A 23,290-nucleotide genomic window follows, 5' to 3' on the forward strand; every position below is an offset into this window, starting at 1 on the left:
CCTCGGAGATGCACAGGGCAGGACCAAGGTGAACCTCCTGCATCCACTCCACCAAAGAGAGATCACCCCCGCTCACCGCTGCAACCCTCAGCAAATGCCAGCCAGCCCACAGCAGTCCCCAGATCTAAGCAACCCAGGTGGGCCGCTGAGCCGCTTTGTGGGAGGGGAGTCGACGTGGAAGCCTTCAGGTGTTTGAAACAGTGTGGATGCCCCATGAGTCCACAGACACCTAGCATCTTAACAGTGTACCAGAAACCCTCCTTGGACCACAGGGCGTTCTGCGGGAGTAACTGCTGATGTCTTCCTTCGGGGAAAGTTTGCATCCTTCCCCTAACCCATCCCACCCCTCAAAACACCGCTCCAAACTCCCCCTCAACTTCTGTCGGGAAGGAGGTTCCAACACACCCAAGGCATGGCCTCCTCCGGACCGGCTTCGGCGCAGTCCCATCGGGATCCAAGAGGGTTTCCCACACCACCCGTGTGTGCTGATTCAGGCATCGCTATCTGTCTTTCCCTTTATACACATTTCAGGCCTGCAACAGCTCGCTGCATCGAAATGATCCGATTGGCAATGGATTGCTCCATAGGGATTTTCCCCCCCAGCACTTTGCTTGCTAACGTGTACATCACTGGAAACAAAACAAAACAGAAATCCAAGGAGCAAAGGAGGGGGTGGGGGACAGTGGCTGAGAAAAAAGCAGAGGTCTCACATTTATCCGCAGCCCCATTCTGCAAGCAAAAGCCACCTTTCGACCACCTGCAGAACGCGCAAGGTCACGTGGGTTCTCTGCAGCTCCTTAGCGTCTTGCCCAGCACACAAGCCCCCGTGGCATATAAACAAATCCACAAGCGGAAAAAACGAGAGGACTCCCTCTTCGGAGGGGAAGCGAGTGAGGATGCTATGATAATAAATACGGAATAACAACCACTACTTACTACTACCTCCACCCAGCCAAGCAGCGCGGAGAAGCAGCGTCCGGCGAAGCCTGCGCCGGGCGATCAGTCACAGAAAACCTCCCCGAGCCCACCTGGCGTCCATTCCCTCCTCCAGCCTCCTGCCCCCAGCCCGCAAGATCCCAGGGCGGAAAGGGCCGGGGAGGCGAGGCTCGATGGTCGCCGTAAGCAGCACCTACCTCCAGGGTCCGGATTTCTTTTTGTGTGAGGTCGTTGGAGGTAGCACATTTGGTCCTAAGCCCTTCCAGGTTGGAGATGCTCAAGTCTATCATGTTTTGGACCAACTCGCACTGCTGTAGGGCTTTTTGCAAACTCAGAGGTTGGTGCTCTTCGCTTTTCGTCATGTTTTCCTCATCCATCGCTTGCACTGCAGCCCCCCTTCCCCTCCTCCTCCTCCTCCCAGAGAGAAAAGGGGGGAGGGGAATGCTGGCGAAGGCAGTCTCCCCCCTGCGCCGCTCCAGCCACTGCGACTTCTCACCAGCGTCTCCTGAAGAAGCAGCCCACCATCTCACACGGGCTTGAGGGGGCGGGGAGGGGGGGGGAAGGAGGAGGAGGAGGAAGGGACGAGAGCTAAAATGTATTATTTTATTTTGGGGTACCAAGCAGACTCCATTAGAATTGTCCCCTCTCTCTGAGTCCCTGGTCTCTGAAAAGGAGAGCTGCCGGTTCTCAGAAGCCAACCAGGTGATGTGATGCTCTCTGTACACTTAGCAAGGAGGAGGAGGAGGAAGAGGAGGAGGAGAGGGGGAGGAGGGGGAGGAGAAGGAGGAGGAGGAAGAGGAGGAGGAGGAAAATAGCGCTCACTCCTTACACACCGGCTCCGTGAAGGACAAAATTATATACTGGGGGCTGGCTGGCTTTTATGTCAAAAAAAATCTAGTTGGCCCCCCTGCCGGCTGCAGGGAGCCGGCATGGTCCACGGTTTGGGGCGCGTTCTCAAGGCGCGGTCTGCATCGCTCCCGCGGCTGCGGCGGCTGCTGTCTCCTCTCCGCGCCGCTGCTGCTCCTGCCGCCGCCGGGCTCCGGGGGTGACGGCTGCTGCAATCGCTCCTGCCTCGCTCCACACCGACATCTTGCCTGTCAATCACGGGGCGGGGGGGAGCGAGGGAGCGCCGGCGAGGGATGGAGAGCGAGCGAGGGACCTGCAGGGGAGCGGGTTGGTGGAGAGGCGCCGTGCGCGCAGCCGCCCCAGCCGGGCCCCGGCCCCGGCGCGCCAGGGACCCGCTGGAGGAGGCGGAGGAGGCGCGCGCAGGCTCGCGCACCTGGCCGGGGGAAAGGCCGGCTGCCGGCGAGGGCAGCGGGGAGCTGGGGGCGGACTTTCCAGGGGCTGCGGCGCTCGCGTGGCAAAGTGAAATTACTACCGGGCGTGCGTGCGTGAGTGCAAGCGAGCGAGCGAGCGAGCGGCCGACGGGCGGGGGCGCGGGGCCAGCGCGCGCGCCGGGCCGAGGCTGCTCCCGGGGGCGGCGGCGGTGGCAGCGAGTGTGCCAGAGCCGGGAGGCTCGGCGAGGGGGCGGGGAGAGGGACTGGGCGGCGGGGGGTGGGGGTGGGGGCCACTACTACGGCACCGCTCTCGCGAGACGAGGCCGGAGGACCGCTCAGCAGGTGCGCTCCGACTGGGAGCAGGTGTGCGCCCAACTTTAAAACGCTCATTGCGCGCTGGGGAGACGTCAGCGTGAACCTGGGCACGTCCTCTCTGTCATCCGGCTCGGCGTGTGCGCGCGCCTGCCTTTTGGTTCGTTTGTAATTTTCTTGTAACTGGGCTAAAGTAAACCTGAGGATCAACTGGCAGGAGCTGTAGGAAGCCGCGGCCGGCGACCTGCCCAGAAGGGAGAGGGGGGCTTCCTTTTGGACCACGGAAGGGGTTTTGTCTTTTCCTAGTGGTAACTATGTCCTCCAGAGGACCTGCTTGGGCTGACCCTAGCCTACCCAACCGACTTTATAGCTGCACATGATGGCCCCAGAGTGAACAATGGTTTTTACATCTTAAAATGATTAAGAAAAAAAAAAATCAAAATATGTTGTGGCCTGTGACAAGTACATGAAATTCAGATTTCTGGGTCCATGAATGAAATGTTGAACACCACCACCAGTTTTCCGTCTTAGTTACTTTTGCCCTGGGACAGCAGCGCTGAGTTGCTTTCAACGGGCTGCGCCATGCACAACACCTAAACTATTTCTCTCTCTTCAAAGAGAAGTTGTCCAGCCTCCCATTAAATCCTCGTAGGCTGTGCCGGCGCTGCCCCTGGTCCTCTCGCTGTTCTCCCTGTCTTGTCACTCAGTGTCATTTCAAAGGTTGGCAGAGAAAGGCCTCAGCAGCCTGTCTAATAGGATTCCCGGCACGCATTGCCCAGAGGATGCATCCGGGCCTTTGGCGTAGACGGTAAGACGCTGCTTGGGGAACCCACATCAGGCGCCGTTGTAGTCCCGCTCCACTGCTGACTCCAGTGTCCTGCTGATGCACACCCTGGGAGGCGGCAGTGATGATGCAAGGACTTGGGTTCCTGGCACTGGGTTGAGTTCCTGGCTGCTGGAACTTAACGTCTCTTTTCATCTATTTCCTCCACCTTTTTCCTGACCTTACTACTCAGGGTTATGTTTAGAGCCCTTGTTTAACCTCAATGCCTTACTCACCTGTGAATCTCTCTCTGTGCTTTTTCCCTTTGTTTTCCATGATTTGGCCCTGTCCCTGGGAAAGCCTTGCAATTTTTGTTGAATGCCAGACACCCAACTCTGGAGAGGGCTTCCCCTTTCTCTGCAACACAGGCGTGAGAGCTGAGCGTCTTCATCCAGCCGGGAGCCGAGTGGGGTGGAGGCTGGGTCTCAGCTTTCAGACACCATCTTCTGGCCCTTGTCTTTCAGGGGTTCCAGCTGAGAACACTGGGCATTCCTAAGGCCCCTATCCCTGGTCCTGAGCCCTAACCCTGTTTCTGCTGCATGCCACGCCTTTGGAAACCTCTGCTCATTTCTTCCAGGATGTTCGCCTCCCAGCCGCTTGCCCTGCACAGTCCCAGAATGTGCTACTTCTCTTATTGGGGAACAACCAGCATCCATGAGGCTCCCTCTTCTGCCCCTCCCTTCTCCCTGGGACATCAGCCTGGCAAGTCCTCAGTGCTGTTCTCTCCAGCCCTCTGAGCCTGCCCTAGCTTCTGCTGATTCTCCATCCCCAACAGCTGCCCTCTCGCCTGGGAGAAATTTAGATTCCCATCTTCTTTCACAGTGAGCAAATTTGCAAATGCCCCTCTGGAGAGAATAGTGGAGGAATTCAGCTCACCTCACCACAGTTCCCCTTGCCCTGGGATCATGGTTCCTCTGGTCCTGGTTGACTCTGCAGCACCCTGAGTGTCTTTGAAAGCAGATGATGGTGGTGGTGGTGGTTGTGGATTGATTTGAGGTTTCTAGTTGCTCTCAGAGGAAGAACAAGCTTAAACAACGAAAGTAGCCCATATATCAGAAGTTATCAACCTGCAAGGCTCTAAGTATCATTCAGGTGCATTCTGTTTGGCCACTTAAAAAATTGCTGGTTACAGTGGATTTTGCAGCTCCCTGGCTTCTTTTGAATGCCCTCTGTGTCTAACAAAATTCTCCACTTTATGGGGCTCATCTCAAGAGAAACCAAAGTACTCTTCCAGCACCTTCCTTGTAACCAGGTTGTATGCGATCTAGGATCTGCCATTGGACATACCACGTGAGACTCCTACCCGGATGTGAGCCACAGAAGGATAGAGTCTAGCTGATGATGCAAGCCAAAGGATCTGCTTCCAGGTGCCCCGCTCCTGGATATCCATGCTGGCTATGCTGTCTGTGCCGAGAGGCAGGGATGGCATTCCAGGGGCAGCCCCGTGGGACAGCCTGAGCCTGATTCTCTTGTTCTCCGGAGGATTCTATAGGTTTTATAACCACTCTATTAAAATAACTCTGCTTAAACTACCTGGAACAGATTGTATCATTTACAACAAAGAATCCTGACTAATACTCTTGCCAATCATTCCAAAATCAGAAGATACTACCAAAAAAAGCAGATCTCTGGCCTTTCAGGGAAAAAAAATAGGGACATCTGGTCGTATTGGGCAATAACCAGCTAGAAGAGAGGCAGCTGTCCCTTTGAGAGAGGGCCTGGGCCCTCGGTTCCCTAACAGTCCCACCTGGTCCTCTTCGCCCCTTCTTCCTGTTCCCTGCCTGGGCCCTGCTGGCACCTGCACTTGCTTCCTTTAGGTAGAGTGCTCCCCCCCCCCCAAACTGCTTAGAACCTCACTGATTACAAGCTTGGAGAGCTGGAGTTGGCTGCTGGGATGTTGTTGTTGATATTGTCACATTTTATGCTGGAATCTGCATACACCCTCCGGAGAACACACGTGTTGGAGTGGTTTTATCAAAAATCAGAAGAAGTGACCACCACTGGGCTACTGAATGGACTGAAGCTGGTGGGGGAAGGGGAGGTGGAAGTCAAGAACTGGCTTTGCTTTCTCTCTGCCACTGCTTGTCAACACTCAGGTCCATCGGCAGAGCTCCGTCCTCTGTGAGACATATCTTGGTAGATCCCGTAGCTTTTAAATTAGTTGCGACTCTTAAGATTGGTGTCATCAGGCATTAGAAATACAGTTTGGGGGCCAGCACTTTGGCATAGCGGGTAAAGCCACTGCCTGCAGTGCTGGCATCCCATAGGGGCTCCAGTTTGTGTCCTGGCTGCTCCACTTCTGATCCAGCTCTCTGCTACAGCCTGGGAAAGCAATGGAAGATGACCTAAGTCCTTGAGCCCCTGTGCCCACGTGGGAGACCCAGAGGAAACTCCTGGCTCCTGGCTTCAGATCGGCCACTCCTCTGGCTGCCCTTTCTGCTCCCTCATGCCACCCCGGGAAACCCCCAGGGGAGTTACCAGCCCTCCTCCCCCAGTGCTGCCAATCTGATGAGTGACTTCCCTGAGTCACCTTCACTCTTGGCTTGGGGATTAGAAGAGCGAGAGAAACCTCTGGATGATATCTTGACCTTACCTTGTGTAGGCTAGAGGTTGATGGTTATTGATGGTCAAAGGACCAGTCTGGCTGCCTGTTACCAGAAGGAGGAAGTATGTCACCCAGTGCCCTCACCTTTGAAACCTTAGCAGAAGTTCTGGGATAACAGGAGAGGCCTCATTCCACTTTCTGCCCTATTAGCAATGAGCGGGCCCCAGTACGGTCAGAGCAGCACCGTGAACAGGGGTACACATGGGGCAGTGGCAGACTAACAGGCAGAGGGGTTGTCTGCCTAGAACCAAGCAAAACCAACACTGGCTTCTGTGCCAAGGGCTCCCCATACTGCTTTTCCAGAAAGTTTGTTTTTCTTTTTTTTTTTTTTTTCCTACCAATGTTTCAGGGAGAAAAAAAAATCTCAGACTGCTAGCCCCAAAGATCCAACCAAATCTTTCAGAGCCATCTCGTTCTAGTTCAACCCATGTTTCCCCAAAATATGTGACTTTTTAAAAAAAAAAGATTTATTTTGTTTATTTGAAAGACAGAATTACAGAGAAAGAGAGATCTTCCAACCGCTGGTTCACTCCTCAGATGACCACAATGGCCACAGCTGAGTTGATCCAAAGCCAGGAGCCAGGAGATTCTTCCAGGTCTCCCATGCAGGTACAGAGGTCCAAGCACTTGGGCCATCTTCTGCTGCTTTCCCAGGCCATAGCGGAGAGCTGCATCGTAAGTGGAGCAGCCGGGACTTGAACTGGCGCCCATATGGGATGGCAGCACTGGGGCTTTAACCTGCTACGCCACAGCGCCGACCCACACATGACTTTTTAAAGATCCTTTTGATGAGGACAGACGGAATATTCCTCTCTTTAACTTCATTAGGTTTTTCCAGCACCAGAAAACTGGTGTTTCTAGAGCCGCCCCGCTTTTTGCCTTTTGCCTCTTGGTCTCTTCACTTCCATCGCAAGCAAAGCAACCAGAACACCCTCGTGATGGTGAGCTAACTTGAGCTCATGGCAAGGGACAATTTAGCCCGGTGATTTATGCTGGCTTTACAAATGAAGCGCTCAGCGACGCACTGTGAACTCTCGGCTCTAACCCCTCAGGATGGGCGAGGATGGGCACTGTGGCTCTCTCCAAGTACTTAAAGACGTACAGGAAAGGAATGCTGTGGAGAACTGCTGTCAGCTAAGAGCCCAACAGCACTCAGTTCTTGGGGATGAAAGTCAAGATTGGCAGGAGCCTCAATGGTGTCTGGTTTTTGAATCAGGAAAAGGCACCTGCACAGGAAAGGCATCACCCTGGGGGTGGAGCACGTGGTGGACGTCGGCCAGAGAAACCTGCTCAGCATCCATCCACGGTAGCCCCCACCACATTTGTTTGATTGCGGTCAAATACACACAGGGACTTCAAACAGTTCATGGAATAATGGAACTAGAAAATCAGTTTATGTTGGTGCAAAAGAAAAAAAAATGGAAGCCATGCGCTTTTTTTTTTTTCCTGGCAAGCTTTTTGAAGAGAAGAAATGTACCATAGTGGCACTTGGTAGATTGGCAGTGTTGTGCCACTCCCACCACTACTAGTTGCAGGCATCTTCATTACCCAAGAGACCTAGTAAGCAGTCACTCCCACTGCCCTCTTCTCTCAGCCTCTGGCAACCGTGACCTCCCCTCTGTCCTTCTCTCCATCTACTACACGGACCGCTGTGTTTGGCTTCTTGCACTTAGCATCGTGATTTCAGGATTCATCCATGTTGTAGCAGGAGTCACTGGCTGGTTCTTTGTACGGCTGAGTACCTTTCTGTTGATGGGTATTTGGGTTGGTTCTTCTACCTTTTGGCTACTATAAATAGTGTTGCTGTGACCGTGTATGGGCAATTTTTTGTGTGTGTTTGAAATCAATTTTCCATTCTTTGGATCTGTATACCCAGCAGTAGAACAGCAGGCTTGGGGTCAGTACTGTAGCATAGCAGGTAAGGCCATGGCCTGCAAGGCTGGCATCCCATATGGACACTGGTTTGTTGCAGTCATCTGGGGAGTGAACCAGTGGATGGAAGACCTCTCTCTCTCTCTCTCTCCCTCCCTCCCTCTCTTTCTCTCTTTCTCTCTTTCTCTGCCTCTCCTCTCTCTGTATAACTCTGACTTTCAAATAAATAAATCTTTAAAAAAAAGAGAGCAGCAGGCTCATGTGCTAATATTATGTCTGACTTTGCAAGGAGCTACAGAACTGTTTTCCGTGGTGGCCACTCCATTTTACATGGCCATCAGCAAAACACAAGGGTTCCAACCTCACATCCTCGCCTCCTGGCTCTCCTTGGATCAGTGTTATCTCATTAGAGGCAGGCATTTGGCATAGCAATGGAGATGCAGCTGGAGACGTCCACATCCCATATTGGAGAGCCTGGTTCAAGTCCCAACTCCTCTTCCAATCCCAGCTTCTTGCTAATGCACCTGGAATGCAACAGATGATGACTCAAGTACTGGGTCCCTGCCACCCACCTGGGAGACCTGGCTTCAGTTCCTGGTTCCTGACTTCAGCCTGGACAAGTTCCAATCATTTAGGGAGTGGCCCAGCAGGAGGGAACACTCTAACTTTCCATGTGTTTCTTAGTCTCTCTCTCTCTGCTTCTCAAAAAAAATTATATTTTAACAAATTATCTCATTAATAAAAATAGTAATAGAATACTCATGGAAAATATGCATTGACTCATCCATTTCTTGAGTGCCTGCAATGTGCCAGGTGTGATGTTGTATGTGTGGGACTTCATTACCAATAAACTTCGTGTATTCATCAGTATTCCTTTAGCTGAAAGAGACAAAAACCCAACACCAACCAGTTCAGGGAAAAAAAATAAAAGCAAAAAATAAACCAAACAAAAAACCCCTCCATCATCAAGTTCAAGGGAGGAGGCTTACTCTGGCCTTGCACCTCTCTCTGCCCAGTTCTCAGCTCTGCTTTTTTCGGTGTTGGCTTCATTTTTCCCCAGCACGCAGTGAAGATGAGCACAAGCAGCTTAGCATCACTCTCAGATACGTTCTCTCCTTCCCAGCAGCCCTTGCTCCAAGACACAGGACTCATTATGTGCTGACCTGGTTAAGCTCCCTCCACACCCCTGAGCCGAGGAGGAGAGTCTGAGTCAGCACAGACTTGGGTTGTGGAGCCACTCTGGGGCCTGGGGAGAGGCATGGGTGCTACCCCTGGTCTGTGGCATGAGATGGGGGGAAGGCTGGTCTCCCAGAGGAAGGGGGATGCTACCATCAGAAGGAGAGGAGGCATGCTGGGTGGACAAAACCTTCAGCCTCTCCCACCATCCCTGAGGGAGTGCTGGCCTAATGCAGATGCCCGCGTCCACAAACCCCGTGATTATAATACACTCCGGGGATAGAGGAGAAGAGCCCTTCAGCCCCATGGGAGGGAACGGGGAAGGGTTCTGGAAGGGCTCCGATGAGGTGATTGGGCTCTTGCCTGAGATGTAAAGAGAGAGCTCCCATCTACTGGGCCACTCCCCAAATACCCACAACAGCCAGGGCTGGGCCAGGTTAAAGCCAGGAGCTGGGAATGCAATCCAGGTCTTCTACATGAGTTCCAGAAACCCCTTTCCTTGAGCCACCACTGCTGCCTCCCAGGGAATGCGTTCACTGGAAGCGAGATTTGGGAGGCTGGAATCAAACCAGGCACTCTGATATGGGATGTGGGTGTCCTAACAGATAAGCCAAATGCCCTCCCCAATGAGATGACTCCGAAGCTAAGATTGAAAAAGGAATGGCAGTCTCCCAGGTACTGAAGCACAGAGTCCTGAAATCCTTGGTGACCCCAGACAACCCCAAGGGACATACACCTGTCACACGTGTTTGAAATAGTACTATTGTTAGGCTCTACCCTGAGAAGGGCTACGTGGCAGCTTCACACCTTAGCCCTGACGTTGGATTGTGTCCTGATAAGCTTCAAGAAGTCCCTGTAGGGTGACCAACCACCTGACTTACTTGGGACCAAGAAGGGTCCTGGGATGTGGGACCTTCAGTGCTGAAACTGGGACGGACCACAGCGCACTGGAACAACGCGGTCACCCGAAAGTTAAGTCCCCAACTCCTAAGTACCTATGGCGTGCACAGAGCTGAGATAGGGGCTACAGGGGCGTACGTTGCTCTACATGAATGATTCCCGCCTTGAACTAAAACCTGCCTTGAATGTGCATAGCAGCACTGTGTACAACAACCACAAGGGGGAAATAACCCAAAGGCCCACCAATGGATGAAGAAACAAAATGTGGTGTATCTCCATGGCAGAATATTACTCAGCCATAAAAGGGAAGTTCTCATATATGTCACAGCATGGATAAATCTTAAATATGATGCCAAGGGGAAGAAGCCACACACAAAAGACCATGAAGTGTGTGTATTTTTTTTTTTTTAATTTATTTGACAGAGTTATAGACAAAGAGAGAGACAGAGAAAGGTCTTCCTTCCATTGGTTCACTCCCCAAATGGCTGCTATGGCTGGCGCACTGCGCTGATCCGAAGCCAGGAGCCAGGTGCTTCTTCCTGGTCTCCCATGTGGGTACAGGGGCCCAAGCACTTAGGCCATCCTCCACTGCACTCCCGGGCTACAGCAGAGAGCTGGCCTGGAAGAAGAGCAACTGGGACTAGAACCTGGCGCCCACATGGGATGCCGGCACTGCAGGCGGAGGATTAACCAAGTGAGCCACGGCGCTGGCCCCATGTGTGTGGTTTTTTAATACAGAATATTCAGATTAGGAAAATCTACAGGGAACAAAGGCAGATGAGTGATTGCCAAGGGACAGGCAAGAGGAGAAAGGGGAGCAACTGCTGGTGAGTATCGGGTGACGAAAACATTTAGGAACTAAAGAGCAGTGATGGTTGCATAATACTGTGAACGTACTGAAGTATACACTTCAAAAACTGTGAAAAGGGGGCTCGCGCTATGGCAGTAGGCTAAGCCTCCGCCTGCAGCACCGGCATCCCACTTGGGCGTGAGCTGCTCCACTTCCGATCCAGCTCTCTGCTGATGCCCTTGGAAAGCAGTGGAGGATGCCCAAGTCCTTGGGCTGCTGCACCCGCATGGGAGACCAGGAAAAAGCTCCTGGCTCCTGGCTTTGGATTGGCCCAGCTCTGGCCGTCGTGGCCATTTGGGGAGTGAACCAGCGGATGGAAGACCTCTCTCTCTCTGTTTCTCCCTCTTTCTGTCTGTAACTCTACCTCTCAAACAAATAAACAAAATCTTTTTAAGAAATTTTGAAAATGGTAAATTTCATGTTAAGTGGATTTGACCACAACAGAAAGTTAAAAAGAAGGATCCGGCCGGCGCCACGGCTCAATAGGCTAATCCTCCAACTAGCGGCACCGGCACACCGGGTTCTAGTCCCGGTTGCCCCTTCCAGGCCAGCTCTCTGCTATGGCCCAGGAGTGCAGTAGAGGATGGCCCAAGTGCTTGGGCCCTGCACCCCATGGGAGACCAGGAGAAGCACCTGGCTCCTGGCTTTGGATCAGCGCTGTGCGCCGGCCACAGTGTGCCGGCTGTGGCGGCCATTAGAGGGTGAACCAACGGCTAAAAGGAAGACCTTTCTCTCTGTCTCTCTCTCTCACTGTCCACTCTGCCTGTCAAAAAATAAAATTAAATTAAAAATAAAAATAAGGATCCTATTTTCCTCCTGGGGCTGTGAACCAGAACAAACAGGCAGCCGGCAGACCACATCAGGTGCGGGTAACTTTCATTTGGCTACACAGCTATAAAAGAACTTGAATTTGGTGCTATGATTTATGAAAGGGGATTTTTTCATGTAAAAATTCCAGTGGTCACTTGATCTTGACAAGCCCTGATCCCACGTGGGCAGCATCTCTGACAACGTGGTGAGGTAGGGAAGCTCCTCCCCTCGGGGACAGGCTCTCCAGTGGTCCCCAGGTCCCTCCCCCACACTTCAGCCAAATCAGCCTGGGGCCCAGGAGTACTAGAGTGTAGGGTTTCCAATACCTGCACAAGACGGTAGATAGCAAGGTAGGGAACTGGGACTGGAACACCTGGTCCATTTTCCACCCTTTGTGAAGAAGGCAGAGGCCAGCTACCGCTCCCTGCAAGGTCTGTTAGGACTTTTGAAAGGCTAAGGAAATTTCCCCTCAGGGCAGTGGTTTGTCACCTTGACTGCACATGGGAATCACCTGGGAAACTCTCCAAAACAGCAGGGCCTGCGTCCTACCCCTAGACATGCTGAGTTGCTTGGCCTGGGGTACAACCCGGCACTGGGGTTTTTAAGAACCCCCCAGGAGCCCAAGGCGGAGCAACTCCCACTTTACAGCTTCCTTTCAGACAACTGTCTCTTGCTGGCCTCAGATATCATAGTGCAAAAACCAGGCTCAAGTTAAGAATCTTTTTTAAGGGCAGACGGTTGGCCTGCTGGTTAAGATGCCACTGGGGATGGCGGCATCCTGTACCTGAGGGCCAGTTCTGGCTCCAGCTCTGATCTCAAGTCCAGCTTCCTGCTTATACCCCACCCTGAAAGGCAGCACGTGATGGCTCCAGTGGCTGGGTCCCTAACACCCATGTGGGAGACCTGGAGGCAGTTCTTAGCTCCCAGCTTAGACCTGGCCCAGCCTTGGCTGGTGGAGAGTGAACCAACAGATGGGCGATCTCTGTCTCTCAAACAAGTAATACATTTTTAAAAATAATCCTTGGGGCTGGTATAGTGGGCTAAGCCTCTGCCTGCAGCACCGGCATCCCATATGGGCGTCGGTTCGAGTCCTGGCTGCCCCAATATCAATCCAGCTCCCTGCTAATGCGCCTGGAAAAGTAGCAGAAGATGGCCTAAGTGCCTGTGCCCCTGCACACACGTAGGAGAACTGGATGGAGTTCCAGGCTTTAGATCAGCCCAGCTCCGACCATTGCAGCCATCTAGGAAGTGAACCAGCGGATGGAAGACCTCTCTCTCTGTCTCTTCCTCTCTCTCTGAAACACTGCCTCTCAGATAAATTAAATCTTTTTTTAAAAAATCCTTATAGTTTTGACTAAAATATCTGGTATTGTTGATAGCAAGGGGATCTCAAAAGTTCATGGAAATGGAATTCAAAGAACAATTTATTCTGGTGCAAAAACACTGGAAATCCATGCCCAGTTTTCCTCTGGCGCTCATTCTCCATGAACACCTTGAAGACCCCTTGTATGCTCTCACAGTCTATCTTCAGCCCCCAGCAAGCTTCTTGACAGAGACAAGAAACATGGGAATAAATAACCCATCTTTCCATTTTATTTTATTTTTTTTCTTGGAGGACAGTCTGCTGCTTCCTTGTCAAAAACAGCACGGAAGGCATTTCACGAAATCCGAGCGTAGCCTCCGTGTGTTGGAGCAGTGCGAGCGGCTGTCGGAGGAGGCCTGCGAGGACGCGCGCGTGCCCCGTGTCCAGGCTGGGATAGTACTGGTTTGTCGTGCCAGCAGGTGCGCACCGCTCAGAGCGCTAGCCCGCTTGCAAAGGGCTCCCGGGGCGCACGCGGGACCTGCGCTCCCCAACCAGGGCGCGTCAGGGGTACACACGAGCATCTACTGCAGGGAAAAGCAAAACCTGCTCCAAAGGCTGGACACAGGCAAGCCCCTCTTCCTACGCAGGCCGTCGCTGCCCTCGCCTGTGCCCCGGGCAGAGAGGACGCCCACCACCTGCCTTCCGGCTCCCGCGAGGGCTGTCCTTGGTCACTAAAAGCGTCTCTCCTTCTGCCTTAGTACTGCCTCGGCTCCCAGCGCCCATCTGTGACTTGGAGAAAAGAAATGCGCACAGCGAGGGAGTGAAAGAGCCCACGTAGGCAGAGCTGAGCCTCAGATCACCCCAACTTGGGCTCCTGAACGGCACAGCCCCTGCACCCATGAAGACCCCCCTGGCTGTCCAGTCTCAAAAACTGAACTAATGGTCCTTCCTGAGTTTATTCATCCAGGATTTTTATTTTCCTTGAAGAAACAGGAAATGAGGGGATGAGAAATGTTGAACGTTTTGTGCTTTGCATTATGCAATCTGTTGACTCTTTTAAAAATTATTTATTCGGTAAGTAGAGAGAAACACACAGGCAGACGGAGAAAACTTCCATTTTCTGGTCCACTCCCCAGATTCCCACAAGCACCCAGGGCTAGGATGAGGCTGAGGCCAAAGCCAGGAACCAGGCACCCAATCCAGGTCTCCCGTGGGGGGTGGCAGGAACCCAAGTACTGGAGCCATCACTAAAGCCTCCCAGGACTTGCACTGAGCTAGAAGTCGTGTGGCTGTTGATCCTGGGGTGTTTATTCATTCACTGACTCATCTAATTTAAATATGAATGCATTTCTGATTATCAAGGTTCTTATTTCAATGGTAGGATTGAAATCAGACTCCGAAATAATAGGATGTGAAGATGCAGAATTGGAGGGATGATGAGCCTCCATCCTCACAAGTAGAGTTGGGGTGCAGGGGAGCGAGCCCAGCATTGCAGGTAAGTCCTGGCTCTAACCAGATGGCCTGTGTTTAATGGGCACCCTGGGAGGCAGCAAGTGATGGATCAAGTACTTGGCTTGCTCCCAGCTATGTTGGACGCCCGAACTGAGCTCCTGGCTCCTGGCTTTGGCCTGGCCCAGTCCTGGCTGTTGCAGGCATTTGGAGAGTGAACCACGGGGTTGAAGATATCTCTCTATCCTCTTCTATCTCTATTATCTATCTCTATTTTAAGCTCGCTCTCTCCCTCTCAGATAAAATAAATTAATATAGTAATTTCTTTCTGACAAGCAGAGTTAGTGAGAGAGAGAGACAGAGAGAAAGGTCTCCCTTCGTTGGCTCACCCCCCAAATGGCCGCTACGATCCAAAGCCAGGAGCCAAGTGCTTCTTCCTGGACTCCCATGCAGGTGCAGGGGCCCAAGCACTTGGGCCATCCTCCACTGCCTTCCTGGGCCACAGCAGAGAGCTGAACTGGAAGAGGAGCAACTGGGACAGAATCTAGCGCCCCAGCTGGGACTAGAACCCGGGGTGCCGGTTCCACAAGCAGAGGATTAGCCTAGTGAGCCACGGTGCTGGCCAATATAGTAATTTCAAAAACAATTAATGCAAGTGTGTTCCAATGCAACTAATACATTTTTTAAAAAACAGCTTGGTGCCAAGTCCAAGAGCATCCTTTTGAACAGAACTCTGATGCTTCAGGGACATTTTCCTGCTCACAACTGTGGATCAAGAGGAAAGGATATTGAACATGTGGTCTCAAGCCCAATGTTACTGAGTTCTCCCTTTTTCTCACTGTTTCTCCTATTCATCTCCATTCCCTGAGACACACTAACAGGGGCCCTGCATTGTGGCAGAGCAGGTAAGGCTCCATTGCAGGCAGCTGCGTCCCATATGGGCACCACTTCAAGTCCCGGCTGCTCCACTTCTGATCCAGCTCTCTGCTGTGGCCTGGGAAAGCAGCAGAGGATGGCCCAGGTCCTTGGGTCCCTGCACCCATGTAGGGGGAGACCTGGAAGAAGCTCCTGGCTCCTGGCTCTGGATGGGCTCAGCTCTGGCCATTGTGGCTATTTGGGGAGTGACCCAGCAGGTGGAAGAGTTTCTCTCTGTCTCTCCCTCTCTCTGTCACTCTGCCTCTCAAATAAATAAATCTTTTTTAAAAAAAATAAAGAGCAATTTTGACAATATACTGTAATGAAAGTCATGAAGGGGCAGCATCTGGTCTAGCAGTTAAGACCAGTTGGGATCCCTGAGTCCCAGCTCAGAGCGCTCGGTTGGACTCCCAGACGCCGGCTCCCCACCAATGCAGACTCTAGGGGGCAGCAGCGGTGGCTCCAGCCATTGGGTTCCTGGGACTGAGCTCCCAACTCCTGGCGCCAGCCGGGCCTCTGGGGTCTTTAGGAGTTAAGCAGCAGAGAGTGTTTGCTCTCCCCACCTCCTCCGCCTTCCTCTCTCTCTCAGCCTCGCCAGTAAATAGTAAGATTCAAGTTATTGAAAAAAGTATGCGTGGCTTGTTCCTGGAATTTCCATTTAATATTTTCAAACTGTAATTGATCATGGGCTACAAACAGCAGAAAGCAGAATTCTGGGTAAGAGGGGACCTCTGTCCTGCAGTTTCCTGATTTTTCTAAATATCTATACTTACTTCTCCAACAGAGAAACCTTACTTGTCCTCCTCCTATCTCCCCAACGTCGTTAGACAGTGGTTCTGGGGCAGATCAGTGGTAAAGGTTTAGATTACGATCCTCTAAATATGATTACCACCAAGTCAAGGAGATACACTCTGTGTGCCTCTCTTGTTCAACCTTTGCTTTTCCCAGAGTTAATAATTGCCTTGCCTTCTCTCTTTCCCTATCGCTGCCTCTCTAAATAAATAAATAATGTAATTGTTAAAAGCAGCAGGTGATGGCTCAAGCAGTTGGGTCCCTGCCACTGACCCAGTAGACGGATTGAGTTTCCAGCTCAGGCCTGGCTCAGCCTGAGTGTTGCAGGCATCTGGGGAGTGAACCAGCAGATGGGAGACCTCTCCTTGTCTGGATGGTCTGGCTGAGTATAAATCTCTAGACTGGAGAGCTGGTGACTGTTCTCTGCGCACACTGTGTCTCACACACACCTTGTTTTACTCATCAATATTACGTTTCATGGAAATTTCTGAAGAAGCAAAGAAAGACACAGGATATTTTTGTCTCATGCTTATAACCGAAAATTCATCCAGCCACATTTTGTCTCCCAAAATTTACTGAAATCTTTTACTGCTGTCTCTTCTCCCATTTCCAGAGTCCTTCTAATAATTTAATAATTTTTCATTCTTTCATGGTCTTTTAGCTAAGTTTTGGGAAAAATAGGAAATATGTCCCCAAATTTGTTATTTCCTTTTTATTTTAAAAAATGTAATTTATTTGAGACAGATCAATTTTCCATCCTCTGGTTCGTTCCCCCAAATATCTACAGCAGCCAGGGCTGGACCAAGTCACAGCCAAGAGCCAGGAGCTCAAGCCCTATCTCCCATCTGGGGAGTAAACCAGCAGATGGAAGACCTCTCTCTCTACCTCTACTTCTCTCTGTAATTCTGTCTTTCAAATAAATAAAATAAATCTTAAAAAAAAAAAAAAAGAACCTGGTAGGGTAGGAGAAGGCATTTGGCACAATTGGCACCACAGTGAAGATGACTGGGATGCCTGCCTCTCCTATCCGAGCACCCAACGTGAGTCCTGCCTCCTCTGCTTCTGCTAACATGCGCCTGGGAGGCAGCAGTTGATGGCTCAAGTAACTGGACCCCTGCCACCCACGTATGTGGGAGACACTGAGGTTTTTTTTTTTTTAAGATTTATTTATTTATTTGAAAGTCAGAGTTACACAGAGAGAAGAGAGGCAGAGAGAGGCAGAGAGAGAGAGAGAGAGAGAGAGAGAGAGAGAGGTTTTCCATCCAATGGTTCACTCCCCAGATGGCCGCAATGGCCAGAGCTGTGCCAATCCAAATCCAGGAGCCAGGAACTTCTTCCAGGTCTCCCATGCGGGTGCAGGGGCCCAAGGACCTGGGCCATCTTTTACTGCTTTCCCAGGCCACAGCAGAGAGCTGGATCGGAAGAGGAGCAACCAGGACTCGAACTGGCACTCATATGGGATGCCAGCACTTCAGGCTAAGGCTTAACCCGCTGCACCACAGCGCTGGGTCCAACATCAAGTTCTTGAAACCTAGCTTCCAGCTGTTCCAGCCCTGGCTATCATGTACATTTTGGGGAGTGAACCAGCTCTCTCTCCATCTGTGTATTTGTGTGTGTGTGTGCAAGTGCGCGTGTGCATGTCTGCCTTTCAGATACATCAATAAATGAATCTTTTAAACAAACAGGACATGGAAGGACAGAAGAGTGCTGGGGTGTCCTAGTAAAAGGATGGGGAATCCTACGCTGCTCTTCTCTAACAACATTTTAAAGTTTTGTTCTTCAGTTGTGCTTGTTTGGGTTTTTATTTTTAAAACCCCTGACCATTCAAAAACTGTTTATCACAGTCTTCAAGGCCCTTGAAGGTCTTCCTTTACCGTTGGTTCACCCTCCAATGGCCACCGCGGCCGGCACGCTGCAGCCAGTGCACGGCGTTGATCAAAAACCAGGATCCAGGTGCTTCTCCTGGTCTCCCATGCGGGTGCAGGGCCCGAGCACTTGGGCCATCCTCCACTGCACTCCTGGGCCACAGCAGAGAGCTGGACTGGAAGAGGAACAACCAGGACAGAATCTGGCGCCCCGACCGGGACTAGAACCCGGTGTGCCGGCGCTGCAGGTAGAGGATTAGCCTATTGAGCCAAGGCGCCGGCCATGAGGCCACTTTTAAAAGCTCATGGAAGCCGGCGCCGTGGCTCAATAGGCTAATCCTCCACCTTGCGGCGCCGGCACACCGGGTTCTAGTCCTGGTCGGGGAGCCGGTTCTGTCCCGGTTGCTCCTCTTCCAGGCCAGCTCTCTGCTATGGCCAGGGAGTGCAGTGGAGGATGGCCCAAGTGCTTGGGCCCTGCACCCCATGGGAGACCAGGAAAAGCACCTGGCTCCTGGCTCCTGCCATCGGATCAGCGCGGTGCGCCGGCTGCAGCGGCGGCCATTGGAGGGTGAACCAACGGCAAAGGAAGACCTTTCTCTCTCTGTCTCTCTTTCTCACTGTCCACTCTGCCTGTCAAAAATAAAAAAAAAAAAAGCTCATGGAATATGGAATTGAAAGGTAAGTATATTAGGCTGAAAAAAAAAAAAAAACACATTTTGGGATCCACGCATAGTTTTTCCTAATACACATGTCCCATGAGTTTTTTGAAGCCCCCATGTCCAGGGCAGATAGTCCTAATTCAAAGCCTGCCCTGCCTACCTCCATGGCTGGTGCCCTTCCCCATCTATTTCTCTTTCCTTGTGCAAACACCAAGTCATCAGGCATTCAACACAGCCACCCCCTCTCGCTCCGTGGGCCAGTTCAGGGCAGCAGGCAGCACTCGACAAAGGCTCAATCAATATTCGTTGAACTTCACCTCCCAAAATTAGTCTCTTGCCAGCTTCCCCAGAACTCTTCAGGCATTCCCAAATTCCCATATTCTCATCCTTGCATCCAATAAACTTTTATTGGGCATTTGGTGTCAGGCACTGGGGAAATCCAAAGATGAAAAAAACATGCTGTTTACTTCCAGGGAGCTCACTCACCAGTGAGATGGTCAGGATTATAACCTTGGCGTACATTGTCATTTTTCTCTTTTTTCTTCCCGTTAGACAATTGGCAATGAATTTTGAAAACAGGAAGTAGCATTATTATTGCTTTCCCCAACTATCCACAACATGAACCTGATGAGCAAGGAGAGAAAGTCTAGAAGCTCTTCAAATTTTTCTTTCCTATTAATGGATTTTTTTTCCCTAGCACATGTATACACACACAGAAGTGATTTTCAGGTTTTTTTCCTCCATTTTTTTCAAAAATGGGCTTGTTCTGCTTGTTCTTCCTCTGCTTATTCTCCCATTTAGGGCTTATTCTCCCATTTAGGGCTTCACAGTGCCTCCATCTCCAGGCTTGCTTCTTGTTCACTGTTCCGTTCTCTATTGATGCACATCAAAATGGTCTCAAGTGTTTCCTCAAAAAACTTGCAAAGCAGCAACTTCTCTTTGCAGCCAGGTTGATTACAACAACCTTGAGGAGTGACAGGTCTACCTCTTTTTAAAATATACATCTTTATTTATATGAGAGGCCTTCACACCCAGAGAGACAGACGGAACTCTCATCCATTGGTTCACTCCCCCAGGTGCCTATAATGGCCAGGATTGGACAGTGCTGAAGCCAGGAGCCAGAGACTCAATCCCTTCCTCCCACATGGGTGGCCAGAGCCCAAGTACTTGAGCTGCTGCCCAGGGTCCACATTAACAGGAAGCTGGAACTTGGAGCAGAGCTGGGATTCAAACCCAGACACTCAGATCTGAAATGCAGGCATCAACCACTAGGCCAAATGCCTTCCCCATCTACCTGTTTTCAATCCATCAGAATTATCTTTCCAAAATATAAGAGCAATAATACACCCCCTTCCAACTTCCCCACTTCCTGTAGACTAGATCCAAATCCAAACCAGTGGGCCAATATACAAGGATTTTTCAGCTTCTGGTCCCTGGAGCTATTTAGTCTTGCATCATCACAATCTACACACACAGCCCCCCTTCCCACTTCACACCTCTTTCCCCTGCTTTATCTGCGCTCTCTGAGACTCTTACCTGCATCAGGCTGTCTGGACCCCAGGAATTCAACCCCACCCCCTTCCCTCCCTGGGCACCTTTCTCTACTTCCTCATCACCAGGGTAAATCCCGCTCATTCTTCAGGTCTCTGCTGGAGCACCCTTCCCCGGGCTTTCCCTTGGCTGTCCTTCAGCCAGGACACATGCCTTCCACTTGGAACCAGCTTCCCATTGTCTCTTCTGTAATTCCTCACGGCCCACGAGAAGGTAGGTCTGTTTGCCCACTGCATCCACAGGGCAATGCACCACAGGGGCTGGCGCGTGGCTGATGTCAATGATTTCTTGCTGAGTGAGTGATGCACAGTGACTCACGGAGAGATTGTACAAGCATGGAGGTGCAGTCTCATGTCGAATGTTTGGTTTCACTGACAATAAGAGACAGATCACTTGCTAAAATAAAGGTTTCCCAGTTTCTTTTTCTAAAGATTTATTTATTTATTTGAAAGGCAGAGAGAGTGAGAGAGAGAGAAAGAGAGACAGAGAGAGAGAGTGAGAGAGAGAGAGAGATCTTCCATCCACTGGTTCACTCTCTAAATGACTGCAACAGCCAGGACTGGACCAGGCCAAAGCCAGGAGCTTCTACTGGGTCTCCCACAAGGGTGTAGGGCCCCAAGGACTTGGGCCATCTTCTACTGCTCTCCCAGGCCACAGCAGAGAGCTGGATAGGAAGTGGAGCATCTACGACTTGAACCGGTGCCCATATGGGATGCCTGCACTTCAGGTGGCGGCTTTACCCACTATGCCACAGCACCGGCCCCTTCTAGGGTCTTTTTTTCTAAAGTGTGTTATCTCAGCCTGTGCCATGGTTCACTAGGCTAATCCCCCGCCTTGCGGCGCTGGCACCCTGGGTTCTAGTCCCGGTCGGGGCGCTGGATTCTGTCCTGGTTGTTCCTCTTCCAGTCCAGCTCTCTGCTGTGGCCCGGGAGTGCGGTGAAGGATGGCCCAAGTGCTTGGGCCCTGCACCCGCATGGGAGACCAGGCAAAGCACCTGGCTCCTGGCTTTGGATTGGTGCTGCAAGCTGGCTGTAGCGGCCATAAGGGGGGAGTGAACCAATGGAAGGAAGACCTTTCTTTCTGTCTCTCTCTGTCTAACTCTGCCTGTCAAATAAATAAATAAAGTGTGTTATCTCTTTTAAAGGTTTTTTTTCTCATGCTTATATATTATTTATGGCTTTAATCATTCTAAATCAATTTCAAATTGTATTTATTTATTTGAGAGGCAGAGAAAAAGCATGCACTCCCATCTGCTAGTTTACTTCCCAAATGCCTATAACAGCCAGAGCTTAGCAGGGCTGAAGCCGGGAGCTGGAAACGCAGTCCAGGTCCCCCTTGCAGGTGGCAGGGACTCAGTTCTTTGAGCCACCACTGCTCCCCAGCATCTGCATTAGTGGGAAGCTGGAGTCAGGAGCCTGAGTGGGGACCCAGACTCTGGTACTTCAGTGTAGAATGTGGGCATCGTAGCAACTAGGGCAGACACCTGCCCCCTAAACCAATTTATTGCAAATGAATTTTAATAACCCAATTATCTGTTATAACCCAAGCATTTGGCCTCTGATCTTGCTTGTTGTTCCTGTTGTACCTTGCATGGGGTGCACTGCTTCCTGGGTTTTGTAATTTAGAGTGAGTAGATCTGTATCTGTGGGAGCCCTGTGCACCCTACTCATCCAGGCTAAAGGTTCGTCTACCCAGGTTTATGTTTAGCTCATCTCTTGCCTTGGAGGTTTCTGCAGTGTAAAATTTGAACTCCAAACCTGGAGGAACACAGACCTATTCTTTTTTTTTTCTTTAATTTTTTTATTTTTTTTATTTTTTATTTTTTTGACAGGCAGAGTGGACAGTGAGAGAGAGAGACAGAGAGAAAGGTCTTCCTTTGCCGTTGGTTCACCCTCCAATGGCCGCCGCGGCCGGTGCGCTGCGGCCAGCGCACCGCGCTGATCCGATGGCAGGAGCCAGGAGCCAGGTGCTTTTCCTGGTCTCCCATGGGGTGCAGGGCCCAAGCACCTGGGCCATCCTCCACTGCACTCCCTGGCCACAGCAGAGAGCTGGCCTGGAAGAGGGGCAACCGGGACAGAATCCGGTGCCCCGACCGGGACTAGAACCCGGTGTGCCGGCGCCGCTAGGCGGAGGATTAGCCTAGTGAGCCGCGGCGCCGGCTCTTTAATTTTTTTACAGGCAGAGTTAGACAGTGAGAGAGAGAGAGAGACAGAGAGAAGGGTCTTCCTTCCGTTGGTTCACCCCCCAAATGGCCGCCACGGCCAGCGCGCTGCACCAATCCGAAGCCAGAGTCAGGTGCCCCCTCCTGGTCTCCCATGCAGGTGCAGGGCCCAAGCACTTGGGCCATCCTCCACTGCCCTCCTGGGCCACAGCAGAGAGCTGGACTGGAAGAGGAGCAACCGGGACAGAATCTGGCGCCCCAACCGGGACTAGAACCCAGGGTGCCAGCGCCACAGGCGGAGGATTAGCCAAGTGAACCGCAGCGCCAGCCCAGACCTATTATTTTTTAAATAAGTAACACAGTGGGCTCACCTGTGTTCAAGGTATAACATGTGATGGTTTGATGCATAGATACATTATGCACTGAGTTTCACACTCAAATGAACACACCTAGCAACAGCCACACTGTCCATCCAATCCTAGGACTTGCTCCTCTCATAACTGAGAGCAGTCTTACGTGATGGATTCAGAGGGGGGAGTGTTTCTCACCTGGGACCCAAAGTAAGACACATGAGCTTCCTGGTTACCTCGCTACACTGGCTGGACAGGTTTCTCCACATCCGCTGCTTCCCCCTGAACATGCAGCTCTTTCAGGGTCCTCGTGTGTGTGTGTGTGTGTGTGTGTGTGTGTGTGTGTGTGTGTCTATGCGCACATGGGCATCTGGAAAGGGACAGCTCCAATTCCGCCAAACTCTCGTCCCCTGCCCTATGGAAACTCAATTTTTTAAGATTGATTTATTGGGGCTGGCACTGTGGCACAGCAGGTCAAAGCCCCAGCCTGTAGCAGCGCCATCCCATATGGGTGCTGGTTGGAGTCCCAGCTGCTCCACTTCCCATCCAGCTCCCTGCTAGTGGCCTGGGAAAGCAGTGGAAAATGGCTCAAGTGCTTGGGCACCTACACCCATGTAGGAGACCCGGAAGAAGCTCCTGGCTCCTGACTTTGGATCGGCCCAGCTCCAGCCATTGCTGCCATTT

General features: G+C 51.6%; 1 protein-coding gene and 1 long non-coding RNA gene across 13 annotated transcripts in view; one reads left to right on the plus strand and one right to left on the minus strand.

Annotated features, from left to right (window-relative positions):
• Window positions 1–2,113, minus strand: part of KSR2 (kinase suppressor of ras 2) — a 434,938-nt gene extending 432,825 nt beyond the window's left edge. For 9 of the 10 annotated variants that reach the window (XM_089323244.1, XM_070065978.2, XM_070065979.2 and 6 more), the window contains exon 1: window positions 1,134–2,113. In XM_089323244.1, the coding sequence (XP_089179370.1) occupies window positions 1,134–1,313 (180 nt within the window). In that variant the 5' untranslated portion in view covers window positions 1,314–2,113. Of the gene's footprint in view, window positions 1–936; window positions 1,110–1,133 lie in introns of those variants that run through there. The other variant, XM_089323245.1, reaches the window with a different exon arrangement.
• A 405-nt stretch (window positions 2,114–2,518) lies between these two features.
• On the plus strand, window positions 2,519–5,661 carry LOC149119842 (uncharacterized). 3 transcript variants are annotated; one of them, XR_016227224.1, is made up of 4 exons: window positions 2,519–2,685; window positions 3,144–3,333; window positions 3,926–4,169; window positions 4,617–5,658. It is a non-coding gene; the product is annotated as an uncharacterized LOC149119842 (long non-coding RNA). The 3 variants fall into 3 exon arrangements; XR_016227225.1 differs by lacking the exon at window positions 3,926–4,169 and having other exon boundaries at window positions 4,617–5,661; XR_016227226.1 differs by lacking the exon at window positions 4,617–5,658 and having other exon boundaries at window positions 3,813–3,935.
• The last annotated feature ends 17,629 nt before the right edge of the window (window positions 5,662–23,290 follow it).

The sequence above is a fragment of the Oryctolagus cuniculus genome, chromosome 21, assembly GCF_051225735.1.
Source record: "Oryctolagus cuniculus isolate XC-2025 breed Fujian yellow rabbit chromosome 21, ASM5122573v1, whole genome shotgun sequence".
Taxonomy (NCBI): domain Eukaryota; kingdom Metazoa; phylum Chordata; class Mammalia; order Lagomorpha; family Leporidae; genus Oryctolagus; species Oryctolagus cuniculus.